Raw genomic sequence first — 22,639 nt, forward strand, 5'->3', positions numbered from 1 at the left:
GCCAGTCATTCAGGAAACACCATGATGGTTTCTCAAGGAATTTTAAAATGGTTTTAAACACAAACTGAAAATTAAAATTTGGTATGAACCCAGGCAACCAACACTTTGAAGACCTGCTGAAAAGGCAGTGGTCCCTTAGTGACAGCTCATTAAGGATAGGATCTGCTGAGGTTCCTAAATGCCCAAGAAGAGTATCTTTCTTTTCAGAAGAAACATGTAGCTGCCTCCCACTCAAAAATTGTCTCATCTTGCTTAACCAAATACTTCCAGGTTCCTGAAACTACTTTTTGAACAACCAAGAGCAAACTGTTTTAGCCTCAAAGAAAAGACTCCTACATAAATAGGAATGACTTTGCTGAAGAATTTGCTTTACCCAAGTCCCATTTATTGGTTGCTTCTGAAATCTGCAGTTCTGTTTACAGATAGATCTTTTTCCCTCCTATTCTACCTTCACGACTTTTACAGTACTTAAGAGATGCATCAAAACATGGGATAGCTGGCAGCCATGAACAGCACTATCACAGGCTTTCCAGGTAATTTCTAGTTAGACTTGCAGTTGTGTTCAGGAAGAGATAAGACAGCAAGGAGGAACTCCAGAAGCTTGTTGACAGATGAAGTGAAATTGTAGCTATGACAAATACTATTTCCATATGGTTCAATTTTAAAAGAAAAAAAAAATCTTTGTAGCTTGGTGGAAGTCAACCAATTAATGATGCTTTTTTTGATTTTTTACTTCTTACTATGAGGACAGGAGTAGTGTTCCCTTGTATCTTAGCAGGATGATGTAGAGGAAAGTTTTAATATGAAATTTTACCATCCAGGAGAAATATTACCTCTAGGTAAGTGTTTTCTCTCATTTTAAAATGTAACTTTATCAATGGAGAAGACTATCTGAACTGGGAAGTTGACTGGTGATGCGGTGCATTCACCATCAGTTCAGATCTTGCTATATGTGGGAAGCACCAGCCCAAGGGGAGTTTAGATTTGTCATGCAAGAATCACGGAGACAGTTTCTGGCCTTGTTTCACATAAGAAGTCACAGATTAGCCGGCCCTTTCTGCTCTTAAAAACCTGTTTGCTTGCTTGAAGAAAGTGGTTATTCTTTAGCACAATTCCAGGGTGCATCACAAGTTCTCCTTTTGTAACCATTACGAGTAGAAAGGAAGAAAGGAAAACGGACTCGAAATGCCTTAGTTTGACGGGCGCAGTGCAGCTGGCTAACCCGTGCAAAAGGGAGCGCAGGTAGAACACTCATGAACCGCGTGGCTTGGCCGAAGAAGGGTATCAGACAAGCGGGACCACCGTCCGTGCCTCACGCCTCCCTCGGGGACACACCGCAACACGGACACGCAGCTTCGCACCCAACCCGCGGCGCCGCCGGGCAACGCGCCGCGGCCCGCACGGCCTCGGCCCCGCCGGGTCACGCCGGGGCCGGGCGGGCGGCGGGGCGGCGCGGCGCGGCGGGCTGACGTCAGGGCAGGGACGGCGCTGCCCGCGGCCCGGTGGCGGAGCGGGGCCGGCGGCGGCAGGTAGGTGCGGCGGCGGCCGCCACCGGCGGCGGGGCCGGCTCCGCGCGGCGGCGCGGCGCGCTCGGGGGCCGCGGGCTGCGCCGCGGCCGCGCGAAGGTCAGCGGGGCGGCGGGCCGGGCCCCTCCGCGGGGAGAGCCCGGGCAGGCGGCAGCGGGACGGGCCCCGGCAGCGGGAGCGCTCGGCTTGGCCCGACCCCGGCGCGGGAGCAGGGTGCGCAGGGGCCGGGGCCACGGCGGCGAGCTCCCGCTGGACCCCCCCCCCCCCCCTTCTGGTTCAGCCGCAAAGCGCGGCCGGGCGGGGACGTGAGGGCGGGCGCGGGCCCGGCGGGAGAGCGGGCCCCGCGGGAGGCAGCGGGCGGGGCGCTGCTTCTCCCTGCTGCTGTGCCTGAACGCGCAAGTTCCGCCAGTGCGAACAGGTTCTGGAGGGAGACCTAGCGCTCTCAGCAAAAGCAGGCATGCGCTAAAAGGAACACAACTTCACGGGGCAGAAAAGGCTTATATAGCTGGTCGCAAGGTCAGAGAGTCCTAAAAATAGAAAGCTCCTTTAGCTTTAAAGGGAGGGAGGCAAACGGTAAAATCTGAGCAGGCAGCTCAGCCTGAGGCTCTGTGTAGTTCTGTAGCTGAAGTCTGGGGATTACAGTAACAATGAGGTGTGTGGGCACAGCTGGATGCCTGGGCCTCAATTCAGTGGTTAGGTATGCGTGGGTGAACCCCTTCCATCCACATGTACTGCAGAATCAGGTCTATTCCTTGTGTGACTGCATTAGATAAAATTGCTCTAGTAATTACAGACTGCAAGTCGAAGCGCTGAAGATTGCTTTGCTTTGAAGGTTGGTTTTGTTACCAGCCATCCAGGTTTGAGAATAAGAAATGAACTGAAAAAAACTACTGGATATCCCAGATTATATTCTGTGCTAAAAAGGAAAACTACTGTCCTAGGGAGCAGGAAGGAATAGTCCCACCCTTTTGCTATGTTTGCTTTCAACTTGTGTTACTGCTTTTAGGTTTCAGTCCCCAATGAACTGTTATTGAGTCTGGTAATAAAAGAAATTGATTTATCTAGTAGTAAAAGAAAATTGATTTATCTATTTTTAAATCTCATTCTTCCATGTTGGTTGCATTGAGCTAGTTTAACAAGCAAATACTACTCCGTTGGAACTGATCTTGCCAGGCTATTGTCTAGCTCTGGAAATATACATTTAAATGTGTGGTGATTGTAAATACCATACTGGACTTGAAGTGAATGCTTTTGTTTAAAGAGGACCAGAAGAGAATATCTGGTTTTGCACCTCCTACTTAGGTGCTGACTGAGATTGTTCTGTGTCATTCTTTGCTCTCTATATCCAGCGCAGAAGTTTTGGCCACTTAAATTCTGTGTTGGGAAAATGCAGTTCTTGCACCTGAGATTATATGCAAGGTACTGTACAGCTGCTCAAAATGCTTTTGCTGTTGTAGCCCTCGGTAGCTGTGAGGCATTCTGTATCCCAAGCAAACTTGTCAGGAGAAATGTTTTCTTCTTCCCTTCTTCGCCTTTATATGTCTGTTACCATTAAGTCTAATTCTGCTATGATGTAACTGAGTAGGTTTAAAGGCAGCAGCAAACCCAGGACTTCTCAGTCTAGCACTTGTGACTAAGCTGAAGTTCACGCAAGCAATATCCAGTAGACAACATATATGTTTCTATTAGAGAACAAGTGGATACTTACTAACTATATTTCACTGGAAGAAAACAAAACTCTCTCCCCTCTCCTTTCTTCTTCCCAGCTTTAAACACATTCCTTACCTGAGAGGACCTCATCTGTCTATCAAATCTACTATACCACTTTTCACTCCCTTCTTATGGCTTATATTGGCTTACAGGCTTCACAATTTCTAAAAAAGCCAGCCTTCTCAAAGGGACTTAGAAAACACTTACATTCCTGCTTTTCTAGTTAAATTGCATCCAGATAGTTGTGTTTTTATTAATCCATCTTAGAACAATAGTTGGAACACCATTAGGCTATAAAATAGAAGCCCTTCCACCAACAGATGCTATGTTTGATCTCTTTTCTTTACCATGCTAATAAACCAGAATGACTGAATGTCATGTGTGGTAACTTGGATTTAATGCAGGATCCTTGCCTGCCATTTCAAGTTTCATTTAAAACCTAAGGAGAACTGAGAATCTCACTTTATGGGCTTAACTGTTACCTATTTACATGCATCTTGAAGGGTGCCAGGGACAATTTGGAAGAAATAGAAGTCACAAAAACATCCTTCTTCCTGTTAAACTGATTCAGCTTTTGTTTTGGCTGGACTTTGAGCCAGTAAATAAAAAAAAAAAAAAGAGGAAGTTCAGAAAAAGGGAGGGAGGGAGGAAGTGAGCGTGCTTGGTAACTTGAGACTGCAGAACAGAGGAAGCACACGTATGTCAAGAGAACAACTTTGAAGGCAACTGGTGGTGAATCAGGAGGCTGTCACACCAGTCTGTCTTATCCCCGTGGTGGGAGAGAGGTAAACTTACTCTTTCTCCAGTTAAACTCAGAGGTGGTCTCTGATAGTCATGTTGCATTGCTAGATGCAGAGTGGTTCTGTAATGCCATACGTATAATGCGCTTTGCTCCAGTTGTTAAGTCTCAGAATAACAGTTGTGCCTTACAGAGAATCTTCAGCTGAGGTCTGCCTTGAGGATCTGCTGTCTCCCTGCAATGCTAGCTGGGTGCACAATGATATTAGATGTTGACATGCCTCTTTCTAATGTACTGTTGTGCTATTGTGCTATACTGAAGACTGTTCTCTCCCCCCCACACACCCTTCCCTCCATTAGATTAAGCAGCAATGGCATTTGTGAAGAGTGGATGGCTGCTCCGGCAAAGTAAGTCATGGGCCTTTTACCTACTTCTCTCCCCACTGTGTCTCATTTCTTCAAAAAAACATCACAGCAAATCAGTAATTCTCAGGCTTTTCTTTAAAAAGTCTCTAGGTCTGTGGGATTTTTTTCCCTTTTTTAATTTTAGGATACTTTGCAAAATGACCTGTTATGACAGCATTTCCATGTGACCTTTTGGGTTGTACCGGTGGGAACACAGGATATACCATATCTGAGGTGTCTGAGCCTGGTGTTCAGCTTCAGATGCTGGTCTGTAATTACTGCTATACAGGTGGAGACTTGGAAACATTACCTGACACCTTATCTTAATGTCTTCAATTAGTCATGCTTTCTGCTTGTTCTTGCAGCATGTTAGAACTAAAGCACCAGGTTAAGCACTTAAAATAAACTCAGTTGTGACTCTGAATGCTAGATAAGATGCTGAACCCAATTCTGTAATGTTCTGAAGCAGGGACTTAGTACAAAATTTATTAAGAATGAGTGGTTGGAAGCTCAGAATGCCTTTGTCCTCCATGCCAACTGGGAGGGATTTGTTGGTTTTATTTTTACTAATTGTAAGACACAAATACTTCCCTATCCATGCCACCAAAATTAACTGTCTGATTTTTAAGGTACTATTTTACGGCGTTGGAAGAAGAACTGGTTTGACCTGTGGTCTGATGGCCGTTTAATATTCTACGATGATCAGAATCGCCATGATATAGAAGATAAAATCCACATGCGAATCCACTGCATCAACCTCAGAGTGGGGAATGAATGTCGAGGTAATAGTTCAGGATTTCTGTGTCCAGAGCTCCTTTTCAACTTCAAGGCCTGCCCAGCATACCATTTACAACACTACTGCAGAAGTAAACATGCCCAGAAACTTCTATTGCTATGAAAAAAAAAGAAACATTAAATCCCCTTAAAGATGTCTGTGGCATGGTATCACCATGTGATAGATCATGGTTTGATACTTCCTATTAAAACTCAGAGGGAGGACAGAGTACCATAAAATGCAGGTGGCAGGCACGGGTGTGAGAAGGGGGGTGTTGGCAGTAGCCTGCCATGTGTCCGATTATAGAGCATTACTGGTGTAGTTAGAGTTTTCTGGAGTCAGAGGCAGGACTAAAGATGGGAAACCTCAGCAGGTTTTTCTCAAGCATTAAGTTCACTTCTAGCATCAGTTAGTCTTCCACTTGGTGCTGGATTAGTAAAGGACACAAGTGTTAGAGAGTACTTACTGCTAAGTATGTATTGGTTCTGCTGTAAGACACCTGCATTTTTAAAGAATGATGTTCAGAGCTGGTTTCTTTCAGGACATGCTAGAGAGAGAGCGGGTTATTTCCTTTTGTAATTTGTTCTGGTGCCATGGAAAAGCAGCTATAATTGGCCCTAGTTTATTTTGTCCAGAGTTCTGCACAAACCATCTCCCTTCTTGTAAGTGGGATCATGATATTCTGGTTATGGATATTTTCCAATTCATCTTTTTCTGGCTCAGATTTCCAGCCTCCAGAGGGGAAGCAGAGAGACTGTTTACTGCAGATTGTTTGCCGTGATGGGAAGACAGTCAACCTCTGTGCAGAGAGTGCAGATGACTGCCTGTAAGTCTGCCAAAGAATATTATTTTGCTACCTCTTCCTCTTTGACCTTTCCCTTTCTCCCTCTCCCTAGTTGTTTGCCTTCATTTGGACTTTCAAAGACATGTTTCGAGAAAATTTTCAAAAAAGTAAATGGCAGCTTTGTTCAGCAGGCTTTCAGTGACGACAAAGATTGCTCCCTTACAAGGGGTTGTCTAGCTCATGTAGGTGTAGTTCTTCTAAACTAACTGCAAGGGATTCACTGAAAACTGATTAAATATGATGAACACAAGACATGCTAAACAGATTTTTTTTCCCTCCTATTCTACAAGTAGTACATAACTCTGCATAGCCCAAGGACATCCCAATCAGTAGTGAAAGGAAGAACCCTCCATTATCGTGAACTTTCACCTGCGCTTGGCTGCATATAGTTGGATAACATCTATCACCAGTGTTTCCCCAGTAGGTGTGGTGCACCGTGCATGCTCCCAGCCATATGGCGTAGGAGTATCTGTGTGAAGTATATGTACCTTTCATTCAAACTGCAATAGCATGGAGACCTGCACTCTATTCAGCACAGATACAACTCCTCAAGGCAGGAGATATAACTCCCCTGGTGCATCTCTTCCAATTACATTATTCTAAGTGTGGCTACATATTACCTGGATGTTGTGCTTGCAGTGAGGACCTCCAAAACTGCGTGTGTTCCTTCTCTTCTTCCTCATTCCTTCTCAGCTCTGCAAGGGAAATAATTATTTTTCAGTCTTTGGCATAATCCTTTGGTACCTTCATTTTAGTGTGTCATTAGGCTTTGATAGATGCAGTGTCTTAAACTCTGCTTCTGCAGTACCTCTAGTTACTAACCTTGCTTTTTGCAGACTCCTAAAAAGAAAAAGTGGCATTAATTTTTATGACTTTTCCACTAAACAGTGTTTCTTGCAGGGCATGGAAAATGGCTCTGCAGGATGCCAGAACAAACACGGTAAGTGTACTATCCAGACTTCATACTGAAAAGCAGCCTGTCAGTGTTATCTGTGGCCCAGCAGTTTACCTTTCAGATCATGTTCCATCCTTCTCTGCTGGAATAAAACGGGGCCATAAGCATGTCAATAAAAGGAGGATTTTGTGGCAGCAGCCTGTGTGTGGGGAGAAGAACGATCCCCTGGATCACAAGCACATCATCCCTGCAGTCAGGTCCAGTGGACCTGATCTGTAGGGGAAGTGAGCACTGAGGCTGCGGGCAAAAAGTAAATCTTACGCAACCAATTGAATTGCACTCTCCACTCCTTCTAGTATTTATTGCCTACCGCAGGCAAAGCTAAAGGAAGCTTCGTACAAGTACGTGATTCTTTTGGCCGAAACAGGAGGCTGTTTGTTACTGTAGATCCATTACACTGTGGCTTGCCTCTTGGCAGGGACTAGGAGAGGAGAAAGAGGTGCTTGGAGGGGAGAGCAGGCATGCCAAGAAGGAGTATATTACCTCTGCATAAGCATGCTAGCTGGGATTAGTGAAGAGGTCAGGAATGGTAAAAATCTGTGCTCCCTTGCCGTGAGCCTGGAAGTTCACAAGAGAACTGAATCTTTGGGAAACCCCATCCATCCACCTACTGTTGGGGTACTGTTAACTTTGTTTTTCCTCCAAGCTGCCTTCCAGGGTGCTTTTCAGCACTAGATTTCCTTTGATGACTAGAAAGAACCAGCCTCAGATGTTTTGGCTTCACTGGGAAATGCTGGTTTTTTAGAATCTTATTTCAATTTTTGATGGGTCACACTAACAGTGCCACTGTACTGATGCACCTGTCAATGATGTAACTTATATCTGTAGACAACCAAAGCAAACGCTTGCCACAGCAAAACTGTTTTTGTCTGGACACAATTGCCTCTGAGTGCAGCAATTCTATGCTGTTTCATGATGTTAAATAAGAAGAGAAGGAATTGTTAAATGAGAAGAGAGGGACACAACACTCGTGGTCCATGTGCTCTAGTTTTAGGGGCTGTATCTTGCTTATGTGTGAGATGGTGACTCCTGGTTTCATGAGTCAGGAGCTGCTGTTTTTCATGCCTGTGGCTCTCAGCTGCCAGTCCTACTAGATGCCATTCAAAACTTGCCAGTGCACTACCTTTGACAGCCAAGGCAGACCTCTATGACTGAAAGTAGGGCAAGTAACTATCTGCACAGTAAGTATCTTGAATTAGCACTTTCCAATGCTATTAAAGCTCTCCAATAAGACCCAGACTAAGTTCCTAGGTAACTGGTTTTGAGTCCATCTGTAGGTGTCTGATACAGCTTTCAGAAATACCGAGCATCCAGCTGTGCCTTGTAACTTTCCTGGAATAGCAGGGTGATCACCCTGGCTTTGAGAACTGCATCAGTTACAGGAGTTTGCAGGCTTGTGTCATATGCCTGTGGAGTTCCCTGCAGCAGAACCGACTACATTTACTGCTGCTGCGATGTGAGCATTTGTAGGACTTTCTGTCATGTCGTGGAAATACCGGCCTCTTCATGTAGTGCTTTCAACAGTGTATTTCAAACTATCTCTACAATCTCCACCGCAACTGTGACCTGAGATGTAGCCAAAGTATGACCTCAAAAGTCTTTCTGCTGCCCAGTTATTAGAACTTACAGGAACATCCTCTATGGAGCTATTAAGAAGTTCGGTTGTAAATTCAACAAAGGGAGTTGTTTCTTTCTTGGGATATGGCACTGAATAACAGCATCACTGTTATTTCTGATATTAGGGGCAGGGATACAAGGCTACTGTAGCAAATCTTAATCGTCTTTTGAGAGCTCCTTGTAGATGGATTCAAGTAAGTTATCACCTTTGCCTCATGGCTGCCTTCAGAAAGGGCCAGAATTATAGATGGCATTTGCAAAGTAATTCCCTAACCCTCTCCCCGCCCCGCTTCCCCAAACTCCCCAACCCTCCTAGGTTTAAACCGCTTATATTGCTTTTTTTTTTTTTCCTGTTTCCTTATAGCCAGAAAGTGAGAGGTGGCTAAGAAGTGTGACACTGCTCTGCTAAAATGTTCAGGCACCACTGTAGGCTGTCTATCCCATTTGCTTGCTTGATGTGGAAGTCTGCTTATAGGGTTGCAGAACTTCGTGATACCACTCTACGGTGCCAAGAAGTAGCTGAGCTTAGTTGTGAAGACTTCTTTATTTGAAAAATGAGGATGACCAAGATAATAACTTCTAAAACTGGGAACATGAAATGGGGAGGAGTCTGTGTGCATGCATGTACATGCACATACGCACGCATGCACGTGCACACACACACAAGAAATTGGATGGCTCCTTCCTGTGGCTGATCAGGCATTCGCATTCTTGCAGGCCTGCTCTCCAAATAGTGTCTTGTTGCAGCATTGTATAAGGTACTCACTACTTTCTTGACATGTGGCATCCCTACATATTACTCTTTCATTGGGTCATTAAGTTTAATCTTTGCACTACTCTAACTGGCTGTTTGTGGAAGGTAATAACTGCTTTCTCTCCATGATGTTTAGGGCTATGTGGGATCTGAAGTGATGTACGATGAGACAGCCATTTCCTCAGCCCCTCCTCCCTATACAGCATATGCTACACCATCACCTGAGGTAAGAGCTGCAGTCAGCAAGCATTAAAATAAGGGAGGTAGCAGAAGCAGCCACTCTTAACGGCATCCAGCACCCAAACTGTACTCCAGAAATGTTGGGTTTTACGGTTACACCTAGCTTTAAGGTTTGTACAAAAGGAGGTTGGGAATAAGGTTCTAGCAGTCAGTCACTACCATTTCAGATGCATTTCCTTTGAAAGGATTGGGGCAGATTTGGCTGAGAAGAATATGAAGAAAGAGGATGGCTGCTCAGTGAACTTGGAAATAGAGCATCTTAGAGGTGGGGAAGAAAAACTCATTTGATTAATCTTGAAAAATCTTGGCCATGCAGCCTTTGACACAGGGAGGTGTGACCATGCTTTCACATTCTGTGACCACCAGAAGGATAAAAAATCTGGAGTTTTAAAAATTGGATTTGATGACTGGAGCTGTCATTTTTAACACGCAAAAGGATTTTGCAACACAGTAAGTCTAGTTCCCAGACATGCAGTTGTCCTGCAATGGAGAAAGAGGAAGCAGCAGTGGGGATGGGATGTGGGCTGAACTAGTATACATTGCTGGAGGGTGGAGAGCAGATGATGTCAGGAGCACTTTTTTCTCAAGCAGCTATTCCACATCCTTTCCAGAGAGTGGACTAGATCAGCACAGACTACATATTTTAGAGAACTTTTAACTGCACTATAAATGAGGGAGAATTAAACAAAGTGTATAATCAGATACATAGCAAAGAAACCTTCTGTAATGGACCTTTTTAATTTCACCAGGTTTATGGCTATGGCTATGATCAGTACAATGCTGGGTATCCCCCCACTGGTCCTCAAGTCTTCTATGCCTCCAATGGACAAGCCTATGCTGTTCCCTATCAATATCCCTACCCAGGTAATTAGTATCAACCATATCCTCCAGCTGCATGTAGAATGTATTTAAGTCAGTCTTTCTGGCTTTAATTCTGTTAATCATCATCCTTTTCATGTTAGAGAAGGCCTAGTCATTGACACTTGAGGCTTGGTTCAGATGTAGCATACAGACAAAGACTTCCCCTTTCAAGTTGCTTTATCACTCACCACTCCTGCGTGACAGTGTGATAGAAAGAAGCCTGACTTGTAACTGGAACCAAAGTCCCATTGCCCTTTCACAACACAGGCAGTGCAATGAAATTTGTATTAAATGATCTCACATTCCCAGCATGTCCCAACTTATTTAAATTGCTTTACTTTATAACTCTTTCTGAAGCACATGGAACTCTTTAATTCAATAGTCAGCATGCTTTCTAAGGAAAGATAGGAGGGCTACAGCAAGATTGGCTCAGTACTCCAAACCGAGCATTGGTGGAGCTTTTGGTTCCTCTGTCTCTCTATATACCTACCTTAATTATTTCAATAGTGATGTTCACTATGACCCTAAAAATGAAGGCAAGAGTTCCAAAGGTCAGTCCACTCCCAAAGCATGGTTGAAACTAGTTCCTCTTCTGGATTTTGGGATTGCTATGAGGCAGTACATTCATCTCTCTGAAATCTCGTATTGCTTTGTTTAGAGCAGTGTAACTCTCAATCCCAATGAAAGAGGAAAGAGACTAATATGTTAGGGTGTGCTTTTAGCTTAGTCATCTTAATTTAGGATTAGCTTTGCATAGAGAGTCCCAGTCCTACAGAATCAGGGCTTTATAATAGTACAGGTAATATAAATCAGAGGATTTAACTTACTAGTTAAGTGTTTGTGATCTGGCTCTGCAAACAAGAATCCCTGTGTAAGATTTTTTTCTTGGAGGGAGTGTCTTTTTTTCACTTGAGATTTGTCACATCATTTTATTAGCCTTTTCCAGTTTTTTTGTGAAAAGGGAGGGGCATCAACCTACAGCTTTTAAAGCTTTCCTTGCTAAGTTAGTGAAGTCCTAAGATACAGATCCCATACAAATGAACAAGCACAGAGGAAGGTGAGTTCTTGTTGGTTCTCAGCAGCTGAAAAGCAGTGGCTTGTTGGAAGACCCAGGAGCTGGTTTTGAAAACTACCTGCAGGCCTTGGAAACCAAGTCTTTGAAACCTGTATGATAACAAATGCAGCATGAAACAGTAACTCTTCTGAAAAGTGCTTGCAAGTCCAGCATGTTACGATACTTGTTATGGGTTGGTGATAGCAACCAAGCTTCGGTGTTTCCCTTCACTAGGGTTACTGCAGCTAAAGCTTACAGATTCGAGTTCATCTCTAGCAACTAACATAACCCTTGTATTTTCAGCCTCCTTGCTCATTCTTTGAATTTTATATAATCCTTCTGATGAGATTCCCAGTGCTATCAGTTCCACTTTCTCAATGTGCAGTCCTGCATCTTTGAGAGTGAGAGGCTTTGCCAGTTCCCTTACTTCAGTGCAGGCATACCTTGTTTTATTGCGCTTTGCTTTATTGCGCTCCGCAGATGTTGCGGTCTTTACAAATTGAAGGTTTGTGGCAACCCTGCATCGAGCAAGTCTATTGGTGCCATTTTTCCAACAGCATGTGCTCACTTCATGTCTCTGTGTCACATTTTGGTAATTCTCACAGTATTTCACATGGTATTTTTTAGACATAATGCTATTGCACACTTAATAGACTACAGTAGAGTGTAAACATAACTTTTATATGCACTGGGAAAACAAAAAATTTGTGTGACTCGCTTTATTGCAATATTCACTTTATTGCGGTGGTCTGGAACCAAACCCGTGATATCTCCAAGGTATGCCTGTGTCTATTACAAAAAGCATACCAGTATCTTCCAAACGAGTTAATCTTCCTGAAAGATCTGGAATGGAAAGCAGTACAATTATGTCTGCTTTGCAGGTAGGAGCAGTCACAAAAAGTGACATGCAGAGCCTGTACAACTCTTTTGCACAGCAGGGGTCAACTGGTTGTTTCCTAAGTCTTAGGTTAACTCCTTACTACTGGGCCATTATTTATCTGAAAATAAATTTGGCAACTGTCGCCACACAGCAGATCAGGCCGGGATGCGAAGGCTGAACTGAGGTAGTAAGGAGGAAGTGTAGAGTGTGTAACTGATACACAATTTCTGCCAAACTGCTGGCTTAAGAGCCGCCAAAGATGTTTTTTTTGGGGACTACACTATTTGCCTTAACTTCAAAGTTGAATCAATTTTTTAGACCCACTTCTTTCATTAAATCCACCAAGTGTTTGACGGAACGATACAAGAAATTCATAGGTTCTTTGCTAGCATAAGTGCAAAGCAGTGTTCAGGTTTACATTTGCAATGAGCTTTACTCTGAGATATTAATCTCTTATGAGGCTAGAAGTGTTGCCTGGGCTCTGGAATTATTCTAAAAATTTGGAGACTGGATCCAAAGCAGAGATGTATTCTGCCTTTCCAGCTGACATCATCTTAGTGTTCAAGGGAAGGAAGAGGGTGAAGGAATGGGCATGTTTTGAAATCCCAGTGCATGGTATTACAATCTGTATTTTTCTTCCCCTCCTCTCAACAATCTCTTATGACCTAGGACCTTATGGCCAGCCCCCTGCAAACCACGTCATCATTCGAGAACGTTACCGTGACAGCGATGGAGATCTTGCACTGGGCATGCTTGCTGGAGCAGCAACTGGAATGGCCCTGGGATCATTATTCTGGGTTTTCTAGATTCCTCAGTTTCTCAGCATTGTAGTTCCAAAAGTCTTTAATTCTGTGTGCAATAATATATTGGCAATGTTGTTTACTGTTAAACTTTAAGAAATGCAATAGTTATTTTTCAGTAGTGACATCTTAATAACTGATTCTTAACTGTCCTAAGGAGAGTTTAAAGGCACCATTTAGTTGAAGTGGTTAAAGACAGCATGTGCTGCTCTTAAACTCTGTTCTGATGTTCGGAGTTTTAAGGATTTGTACCAATAAGGATCAATATTAGCACCAACATAATATGGTAGCAGTCACTAGGTTTCTGAACAGTTTTATGTTTATAAGCACCCCAGAAAGAATTTTTTTTTGTCCAAATACAAGGTTTATAGGAGCCTTGCATTAAAGTATAGGTACTATTGCCTTCCGAACGTTCCTCAGACAGACACATAGCCTCAACAGAAACTCCTTCGCATTAGGTGGACGGCCATACTTGAGAATTTTTTGTTTTTAAACTTGCCTGCAGATGGTAATGTATTTTCTTAGATGGAGTCCTATATGTATCTCACACCATCTAGGCAGATTAGACTTCGAGAATGTATAAGCCATCTGCTAAGAGACAGCACTCCTCAGTTCTTTCATTCTCCCAGATAATGTGAATGACCAGTGGCAAGAAGACAATGGTTGCTCCCTCTTTATCCTGTATCACTCTTCTCTGATCAGACAGAAGTAATGAAACTTTAGCTTCTAAGTTGTCTTCCATGTCTGTAGAAAAGACATTGTCTCCTCAGACACTGTACCAGCTGCTCTGCTGAGGAAGAGGCTGTTGTCTGGCGTGTCTGCTTATTACTGCTGTCGCTCTGCAGAGTCTGCAGGAGAACTAACTTGAACAAACCTTGCCCTGCTGGGCCTGGCAGAGCCCCTTTGCATGCAGTAATAGTAAGAGGGGAAAGAGAGAAACAGCACGAGCAGACCTTGCACACGGGCACTTTAATATCAGCTGCCCTGCCATGGCAGGGATGGTGTCTACTTCTCAGCCTGCAAGATTTCCTACACCAGGTTCATGTCTGCAAGTAGATTTGAGCACAGCTGAGACTGTGCTTTGTTCTATGCATGCTTCCCCCTTGCCTTCAACAGGTCTCTCTTCCCCTCTCACAATTTGTTAAGAAAAACACTCCAAGGAACCTGGCTGGCTTTGCTCGTGCGTCTGGTTCCTTACACAGTGGCTGCTGCGCTACAGACCCTAACCTGGAGTGGCACTGTTCTGTGGCCTGTTATGTTGTCCTGTTATAATCCACGCTGAGCTGTGCTTGGCAGAGGAAAGAAATGCACGTGCTTTCATAATTAGGTAGAAGAGGCAGGGTGCCTAAGTTGTGTTCTTTATAGTAAGAGGACTTATTTTTATACTTCCACTTTCAGCTTCCTGTAATCATACTGTTTTAATATTTTAAGGCTTTATTCTTTTTAAGTTTCATTTAGAAGTAGATTAATTTCCTCAAGGTTGGGAGGGTTTACAGTATGTCAGAAAAGATGAAAATAGATGAGAGCTGGCACCCATGTAAATTTAGACCAAGCCTCAAGCAAGCTTTTTCATCTCATCCTGAAGCTGTCTTGGCTGGGCCCTACGTATTTAAGCAATACAGGTCTCTGACAACAGTCTGGATAGCACTAAGTTTTCATGATTCTTAAGACCAACCTGAATAAACTGAAGCCATCAAAAGGAAACAGACAGATGTTATCTTAGCTGCATTACTAACTGTGGGCCTAATCCAGGAAATGCAAGCTTCTTCCAAAGAAACTTTGGATTGGAGCTGTGTACCTATGTGCATGCAAGTCCTACAGATGAATAGAAGCTGCATATGTTCTGCTAATGATATGCACTAAAAGGACTTACTCTATTTGTCAGAGGGTCAAAAGAGGACCAAAGCATAAAGTCTCCTATTCATAGTCCAACAAAAGGGAACTGGCATGCACTACCGAAGTTATCTTAAGAGGCTTGGTACCGTTGAGCTCACAAAGAGATGGTGACTGGAACTTAAGTGAACAAACATTTCTAACTTTTTCAAGCCTTGAGATAGCCTTGAAGCTGATTATAGGTCTACACTGCTGTTTAGAGTAGTTTGAACTTTGCACTCTTAAGTAGTTATGCAGAATGCCTCCATCTCTTTTATGTGATACTTAGCTTGTAAGGGTGCGGGGAATAAAACAATTGAACATCACTCCTAACTTCCTTTGAATTTCATAATGATGGTGAAAGAATAGCACAAAATGACTCAGCTAGTAATTTATCATAAGTTCAGAGTTTTTACAAGAAATGTTGATCACAGCAGGGGAGCATGCGTCTTGTGCTTTCAGGAGATAAGTGCATCTGGGTCCTGAATTTATGAAAGGGAAGTATAAAAGATAAAGACTGTCGATCACAGAACATTCCTAGGATTAATTCAAAGCAAGAAATGATCCTTTCTGAAAGTTCAAATTGGAGTAAGTCCCCATTTAAAAAGATAACCTTACCAAGTAGTATATTTCTTAGGGGAAAAATTACAAAGTGATGCTGAAGGTTCCAGTTTGTTCTTGATACAATAGGCTGCTTTTTACAAAAACCATCAGCTACTTTTTTATCCTAGCAGCATAGCCATTTAGCAGCCAGAAAGTAAATGTACAAAACTGCACAAAATCAAAATAGCAGTTTTCATATTGCAGGTGCTCCTAGCCTTCCTGATCTCAGTGCAGAAATAAAAGTGGAGACGTTCTTGCTGCAGAAAGCAGCAGCATGGGGATAACCGCTTGAGCTCATTGGTAGCTAAAGCTCATAGACATGCTTCCTGAAGACACTGTCCTAATTCCTGTTCCTCAGGAAGAGTGGTGGTTTGGCCGTATCTAATAATAATGTCCAGCTGGATACATAGTAATGACTCAATAGCCCTTGTCTGTCCAGACCAGCGCTTGTTATGTCTGCAGTTTTGTGGATGCTGGTGTCAGCTGAAGGAGCAGGGCCAGAGTGGATGTCAGGGCTTGCCTGATTTACAGATAGGTGATGCCCTAGTGAGGGGAAGAGGCAGAGTTTTGATACTGCTTAGAGAGACTGATAGCAGGTTTGGCAAGATCATTTCAAAGCTGATTGAATGTACAGTCCTAAACAGATGTTTGCTTCCAAAGGGGGCTGTTCATGATGCTGGGATTCCAGTTACATGTGTACAGCACCCAAAACACATGATTTTATAACCTCAGGCCCAGTACTTGAGCTCCCTAAAGCTACTGGAACTCCACAGCTATTACACTGCTTTTTGCAGTGTCTGTGATCAGTTAAGGATGACAAAATCTATTCCATAGCAGCTACAGTCCATTCATCGTTAAATGGCAGTGCTTGCAGAGTTAATGAGTCTGTGCATTCACATGTAACTAGTTACTCCTGCATTCCCTCTTATGGACAGCTGGACAAAGCTAGGCTTCCAAAGAGTGGGGTGGAAACTCTTCACCTTCTGGTAAGCCAGAGTATGCTAAAGGGGTCAGCCAGGGCCTCCTCCAAAATTCTTAGTCACACGTGAAACATAGCTACTGACTTCTGCTGCTTAAAGGTGGAGTGGGGGGGGAGGGGGGGAAAGGGGGGCTGGGAAGTGAGCCTGTTCCAGTGAGTGGAGGCTTATGAACTTAGGAGGTGAGAGTGGGAAGTGTTTGTGGACAGAGCAACTGCACTGACTTCTGGCAAAGATGCTTCCTTTTCTAGTGCTGAAGCACCTTCTGAGCTGTGCTTAGATGGAACTGCCCTAAGTATCATGCAAAACAGGCTTCATTTTTTTTCCTTGAGTGAAGACTCAATAGTTCATTGAGCCGGCTAAGCAAACTGAAGAAAGGAGAAAGAATTCACAGCTGTGTTCCTCAAATGTCTGTCTGTGTCTTTTCTTCCTCATGATACGCCTAAGTAGACATTACATATAATGCATAAATCATAGAGGGTAGCATGCAATAAATGCTTTTGTTTCTAGATACTCCACATTTTGTGTTCTTCTCATGTACTCCCTACCTGAACTGCTGCTTTTGCTATATGTTCTTATTATTAATTTATAAGAAAATATCTTTAGCAATAAAATTCATATTTAAGTGCAAATGTTCTGTCTTGACATGTTTGCTAGTCTTTTTTTCAATATTTCTCATTTAGGTAGTCTGTAGATGGGTGTATGTTTTTAAACATTTAGTCAGCTTACAAGAAAAATGTGTCCTTTGCAGAGTGGTTGGTAAACAGCGCAATGAAGAATTCTGTGCAGCTCCAGTCTTAGCTAAGCAATTACAAGAGTGACTGTTTGATAGCAAAATGAACTAAGCAAGTAAAATTGCAGCTGTTGGGGTGAGAGCGCAGGCTGACATAAATCAATCATCTCGGTTACTATTTGAAAAAGGTGAAGTGACTTCCATAAAATCAGCAAAGTGACTCTGCACTTAACACCACTACATCCAAGATTAGTTAAGGCCTATTTCTTTTTTTAATGGCGTTGAAGGCTTAGACTCAGAAATGCTTAATCTTGGATAGGCATAATGCTGATCCAGATTTACCATTTGACACTGTACTATCAAATCATCAGATCTGTACTGTCTAGTATTAAAATAAGCACAGATGTTGCTCTGGGCAAAATGCTACTGGTTGCTGCATTGGTATTTTCTGTTTATGAACTGCTTCAGTGGAGGCAGCTACAATCAATGTTTGTTTAGACAAAGGCACTAGATGACCACAACTAGCTCCACCTCCTAAGGGCAGACTATCTTAAATGTTTACTGGGAATGTGCTGGAAATTAAACTATTTGTCAAAGATCCACAGTGTTTTGTGAAACACTATCCTTGCTTTATGCACATTTTGTTTTTACCACCCAAGAGGCAGTGGGTTTCTCAGTCACTAATCTGGAGGAGGAGTGAAAACAAAAATGCAATTTCAACCAGTCAGTTAAGGTAGGAATACACTTTGCTCTTCTATCCCAGCATGCATTGATGGCTATGCTCATTTTGCCAGTCATAGGTTCTATGTGATGTAGTTACTAGGCTGAGCAGAACACTATGGATGCCTAGCAATGCCACAGAGAGCCCAGCTTTACTGAAACTTCTGTACCAGAAGGGGTTATGGAAGTACATTTGCTGTACAAGGCTTAACAGCTCCAAACCTCCTGGCAGTGCCAAGGTCCTGGACTGGCATTTAGCCTGGGGACAGGCTTTACCTCTCCTACTGCTTCCTGTCTCCTACTGCATCCCCTGTCCTGTTTGCATGCATTAAACGCAGCCACAGTAATTAACTTGGGTCATATTCCTAAAAGTACCTGTATTTGTCCCTCTCTCATGTTGCAGTTCCACTACAACGAGTGGAAATAAGCATGGAGCATTTGCTCTTCCTTCCATTTTTGTAAATAGAAAGTTCCCCCCACACACACTATGTTGTGAGCACTGACTAATTATAAATCAGACCTTGTAACCAGGGACTTGCATTAACACACTAGTTTGGGGAGTCTTGTGATTACCACAGGTTACACCAATAGCTTTCAGAGTTTTCTAGGCATTTCTGAAAGGCTCCAGACTTACAGCACACATAAAATCTCCAAAGCATCTCTCTATTAATAATTTAAAGCTTATGTTCTAATGATGATTTTGAGGCAAAGGCTGTGAAAGTCTGAGACTGACAATACTGGGCTTAATCTCACCAAATATGATGGTCATAACATTGATACTGCCTTATACTCTAGATACATATTTAACTTTGGTACCTAATGTATTTCAGAAAATAAAAAGTTAGGCTTCAGATGTGACAGATAAAGAAAGGTTAAGAACAGAGCCTGACCCAAATTATCACAGATAGGCACCCAAAGCTTTCAGCTAGCAGCAGCCAGCAGGGACCAAGATGAACTTACCTGGTCTGCGATGCTCCCCCAAGCACGGGGCCTCTGGCGCTAAATAAAGCAGCATCTCTGGAGTACTCGCAGCCATGAAGGCAAATCCCAGTGTTCCTGACAGACATCGGCACTGGCTGTAATCAAACTCTTTTTTTTTTTCCTTCCCCCATCTACCTCAGCTCTGTGCATACTGAGCAGTGACTGTTCATGCTCCTGCCCCACGAGTCCAGGCCTCCTCATGCTCCTCTTTGCCTCACAGCCGCAGCTGCAGGCTTGCGGGCACCTGCACTCCTCCCCAGCTGCCCCGTGTCACCGGCACACACAAAACCACCTCTGCTTCCCGCCGGAGCCGGAGGGCGTTTAACGGCCCGCAGGACGGTGCCCTGCGCAGGGACACAGCAGGCAGGAACGGGGAGCCTCACCGCCGGCATCCCCGGAGCACGCAGCGGTAACGGCAGCGGGCAGCAGCAACAGCCCGCGCGCACGCCCCATTTGAACCCAACGGCCGGCCGCGCGCCCAACGGCCGCCCCCGCACGCCCGTTTGAACCCAACGGCCGGGCCGCGCGCCCGACGGCCGCCCCCGCGCCGCGCGCCCGTTTGAACCCGCGGCCCCCCACCCCGGCGGCCAGGCCGCGCCGCCGCCCGCTAGATGGCGGCGCGGCACCGGCCACAGCGGCGGCGGCAGTGGCGGCGGCGGGGCCGCACCGCTCTGCGCCTGGGCTGGGCTGGGCTGGGCTGGGCTGGGCTGGGCTCGCCTGGGCTGGGCTCGCCTTTGCGGCCCCGGGCGCGCAGGGCCGGCGTCCGCCGGGGCGGCCCGCCGCGGCCCCGCGCTGCTGCCCTGCGGAGCGCCTGGGCGCGTTTAAAGCGCGGAATGTCCAAACCCGGACGTGCCCCTGCCCTGGGCAGCAGCCTTCCGCCGGCGCCCCTCGCTCGCTGCCCAGGCCTGCGGGGAGGCAGCAGCGGTTCGTCCCGGCGGTGCCTCAGCGCTCGCAGGGGCTCTGAAGCACTGAGACCCTGCTGGGATAGCCCGGGACAGCGATCATGGCGGTGCTCACGGGGAGGGAAGAGCCGCGGTACGGCAGGGCCGCAAGCTCTGCAAGGCGATGCTTTCCCAGGCTGCTGCTGATCACAGCCAGCTTTCCTGGGAATGCTCAGACATGATCCTAATGAAGGGCAGTTTCCATGCCAAACTTCCACGCTCAGATCCCTAGCTGCTCCAGCCAAAGAGCTGTTTATGATAAAGTTGCAAGATTTTTCCTTTGCTGGGAGCAGAGGAGGTATTTTATTTCCCATTCCCGTTCTGCCAGGCTAACACATGAACTCGGGTTGGCTCTAACCAACACGTCCAGCCCTTGGGCAGCTGCCACAAAACCCGCAGCCCCCAAGCAGGAGTTTCGGAGCGCGTGGCCGAGGGACCGGCTCTGCAGCCTTACAGCTGCCGTCGGCCGTGAATGCGGGATGAATGACGTCCGGCAATGCGCTTAGCTGGGATCTGGCTTTTTTACAGCCCCCGGACGTGGGCACGAAGCACCACAGCGTGCAGCCGCCTCCTGACCCGCAAAGCGGCAAACGGGGCGTCCGACAGGCCGGGCATCCCTCCAACGCGGGCGAGGGAAGGGGAAAGAAATACCACTCCTTGCCGACAGAGATCTTTACAGGAAATGCTAAATTTCAATTTCCATGTTTCAACTTCATTCTGGCTATAAAGACAGGATGGATCAATTTAGGAGCTGTCTATCTTCAATTCACAGCAATATGAACATCATCAACATGTAGGTTTTGTTGCCATCTTTCAAACAAATGCCTAGTTCAGCAGATGGAGACGCAACTGTGTGGTGCATGTCAGACCATGCACGATGACAGACGGACTCGCAATACATGCGCTGAATGCCTGGATCACAAGTCTTTACAGACTGTACTTGAAATTTGTTTGTTTTTGCAATGACTGCTTGAAAAGAAAGGAGAAAAAGAGAGACATTTGTTCTCTAACTACTCTGGAAAGCTTTAGGTGAACCATTTTGCTGTCTGAAATTTCTCCTGATGTGGAGGTTCAACACAGTGCCATGTGCTATCCCTCTGTGCAGGGAAGGATTTGGGCACGAATTAAGGCAGATAATCTGAGGTCTGGAGAAAAATATAGTAAAAGTCCTCCAGCTGGCACAGGACTGTCTGCCTAATGCTGGAACAAATCCAAGCTCTGCTTTCTCAATGGTGTGCTCCACCCCACAAACCACTTTTAATCTCCATGTTCCTCAGTTTGCAAATTTGACTAGCTGTCTCTCAGTCCCAGAAAAGTAGCTTGCCTTCCTATCCCCAGGAAAGAGATGCGCATATGGACGTCCCAGACAAATTCTGAGCAACAGATTCTGCCTTTTATTTCTTTCCCAACAAGTCTGGGTAATGTTTTCAGGTCTCAGATTGGGATGGTCGGGCAGTAATCAAAAAAATAACTCTGGCTTCCTATACTTGTCCATAATTTTCTCCAAAGGTGTCCCATCACCCCTGCTGCAATTTTTTGTTTCTTAAAGCTTTCTTTAAAAATTGTTCTCCAAGTCCACAGCACAGTGTCCTGCTGAGTTAAGAAAGCAAAATTGTACTCTTAAAGGCCAGAAAAATCCCCTTCAGTCAATCAATAGCTGTATTTCTGGCTGTTTTAAAACCAATAGTTTCAGATGTCACTACTCCAAACAGCTTTTTCCCTGATCAATACCTCTGGCCGCTGTTCGGATAAGCTATCAGTGGAACTAATTGCTGTGGTTGCCCCTATGATCAGTCAAGCTAGGATGTGTTTTTCTTAGGGAAGTGGCATGGAAAAGCCTCAGATAAATCCAAATAAGCACAACTGCTTTCTTGGATGGACATATGTCAGTTCAGTGGAACAAACTTTTTTGGTGCTTTCTTGGTCCTCGCTGCAAAAAGAACTGAGAAATACTTGCATTATTCTGGATCCGTCAGCATGCTGGCCCAAGCAGAGTAACTGTTCTTTCACTTCAGGCACGGGAATAACTCTGCTGACTTGAATGGTGTGCACACACAGGCATCTTTAGGTGCTTATGTCTTCAGGCAGGCCAGCGTTTTTGTAAGAACACAAAGCTCCCAAGAACATATCGGCCATTTCTTGGGAGGGGACCTCCAAAGGTGCTGGATTTATCTGTACATGGTGCAAGAAAATGGGCCAAATTCTGAACCAGTGGAAACGAGCAGCACCCTACTGAATTCAGGCGGCAGCTCGCACCCTGGTTTTGTAGCCGAAGAGGGCGATCAAAGTTCCACTGTGAGTAAAGCAAACGCCTGCACCATAAACAAAGCAGGCTGCTTCTCCTTTCAACAGAAGTATTACCAAATGCTTCAGAAGTGACCCCAATCTCATCTTGTGCAGAGGCATCAATATGCTCCTCCGTGCATGGAATCACCTACAGATGTTGCAGCACACTGTACTGGATTTTAGTGCTGCATGGGGAAAATGAGAAGCTCACTGAGCAGGGTCTGATTGTTTCTGTTACAGGCAGTATGGGCTGGGAGGTGAGCTTATGGCTTTGTTCAAATCCCAGTAACCCTGAGTTAATGAGACGTGGCGGGGCAATTCCAGGGAATGGAGACATCCTCTTCCTTCACTTAACTGAAGGGCAGCT

General features: G+C 45.0%; 1 protein-coding gene across 2 annotated transcripts; it reads left to right on the forward strand.

Annotated features, from left to right (window-relative positions):
* The first annotated feature begins 1,403 nt into the window (after window positions 1-1,403).
* PLEKHB2 (pleckstrin homology domain containing B2) lies at window positions 1,404-17,243 on the forward strand. Of its 2 annotated transcripts, none has more exons than XM_064516976.1 (8): window positions 1,404-1,529; window positions 4,335-4,382; window positions 5,009-5,161; window positions 5,878-5,980; window positions 6,899-6,938; window positions 9,461-9,550; window positions 10,314-10,428; window positions 13,029-17,243. In XM_064516976.1, exons 2-8 carry the CDS (start codon window positions 4,346-4,348, stop codon window positions 13,163-13,165), a joined length of 675 nt encoding a protein of 224 aa, XP_064373046.1. In that variant the 5' UTR covers window positions 1,404-1,529; window positions 4,335-4,345; the 3' UTR covers window positions 13,166-17,243. The 2 variants fall into 2 exon arrangements, with proteins under 2 accessions (XP_064373046.1, XP_025965398.2); XM_026109613.2 differs by lacking the exon at window positions 1,404-1,529 and adding an exon at window positions 3,610-4,021.
* Window positions 17,244-22,639: the final 5,396 nt, after the last annotated feature.

This window comes from Dromaius novaehollandiae, chromosome 9, assembly GCF_036370855.1.
Source record: "Dromaius novaehollandiae isolate bDroNov1 chromosome 9, bDroNov1.hap1, whole genome shotgun sequence".
NCBI lineage: Eukaryota > Metazoa > Chordata > Aves > Casuariiformes > Dromaiidae > Dromaius > Dromaius novaehollandiae.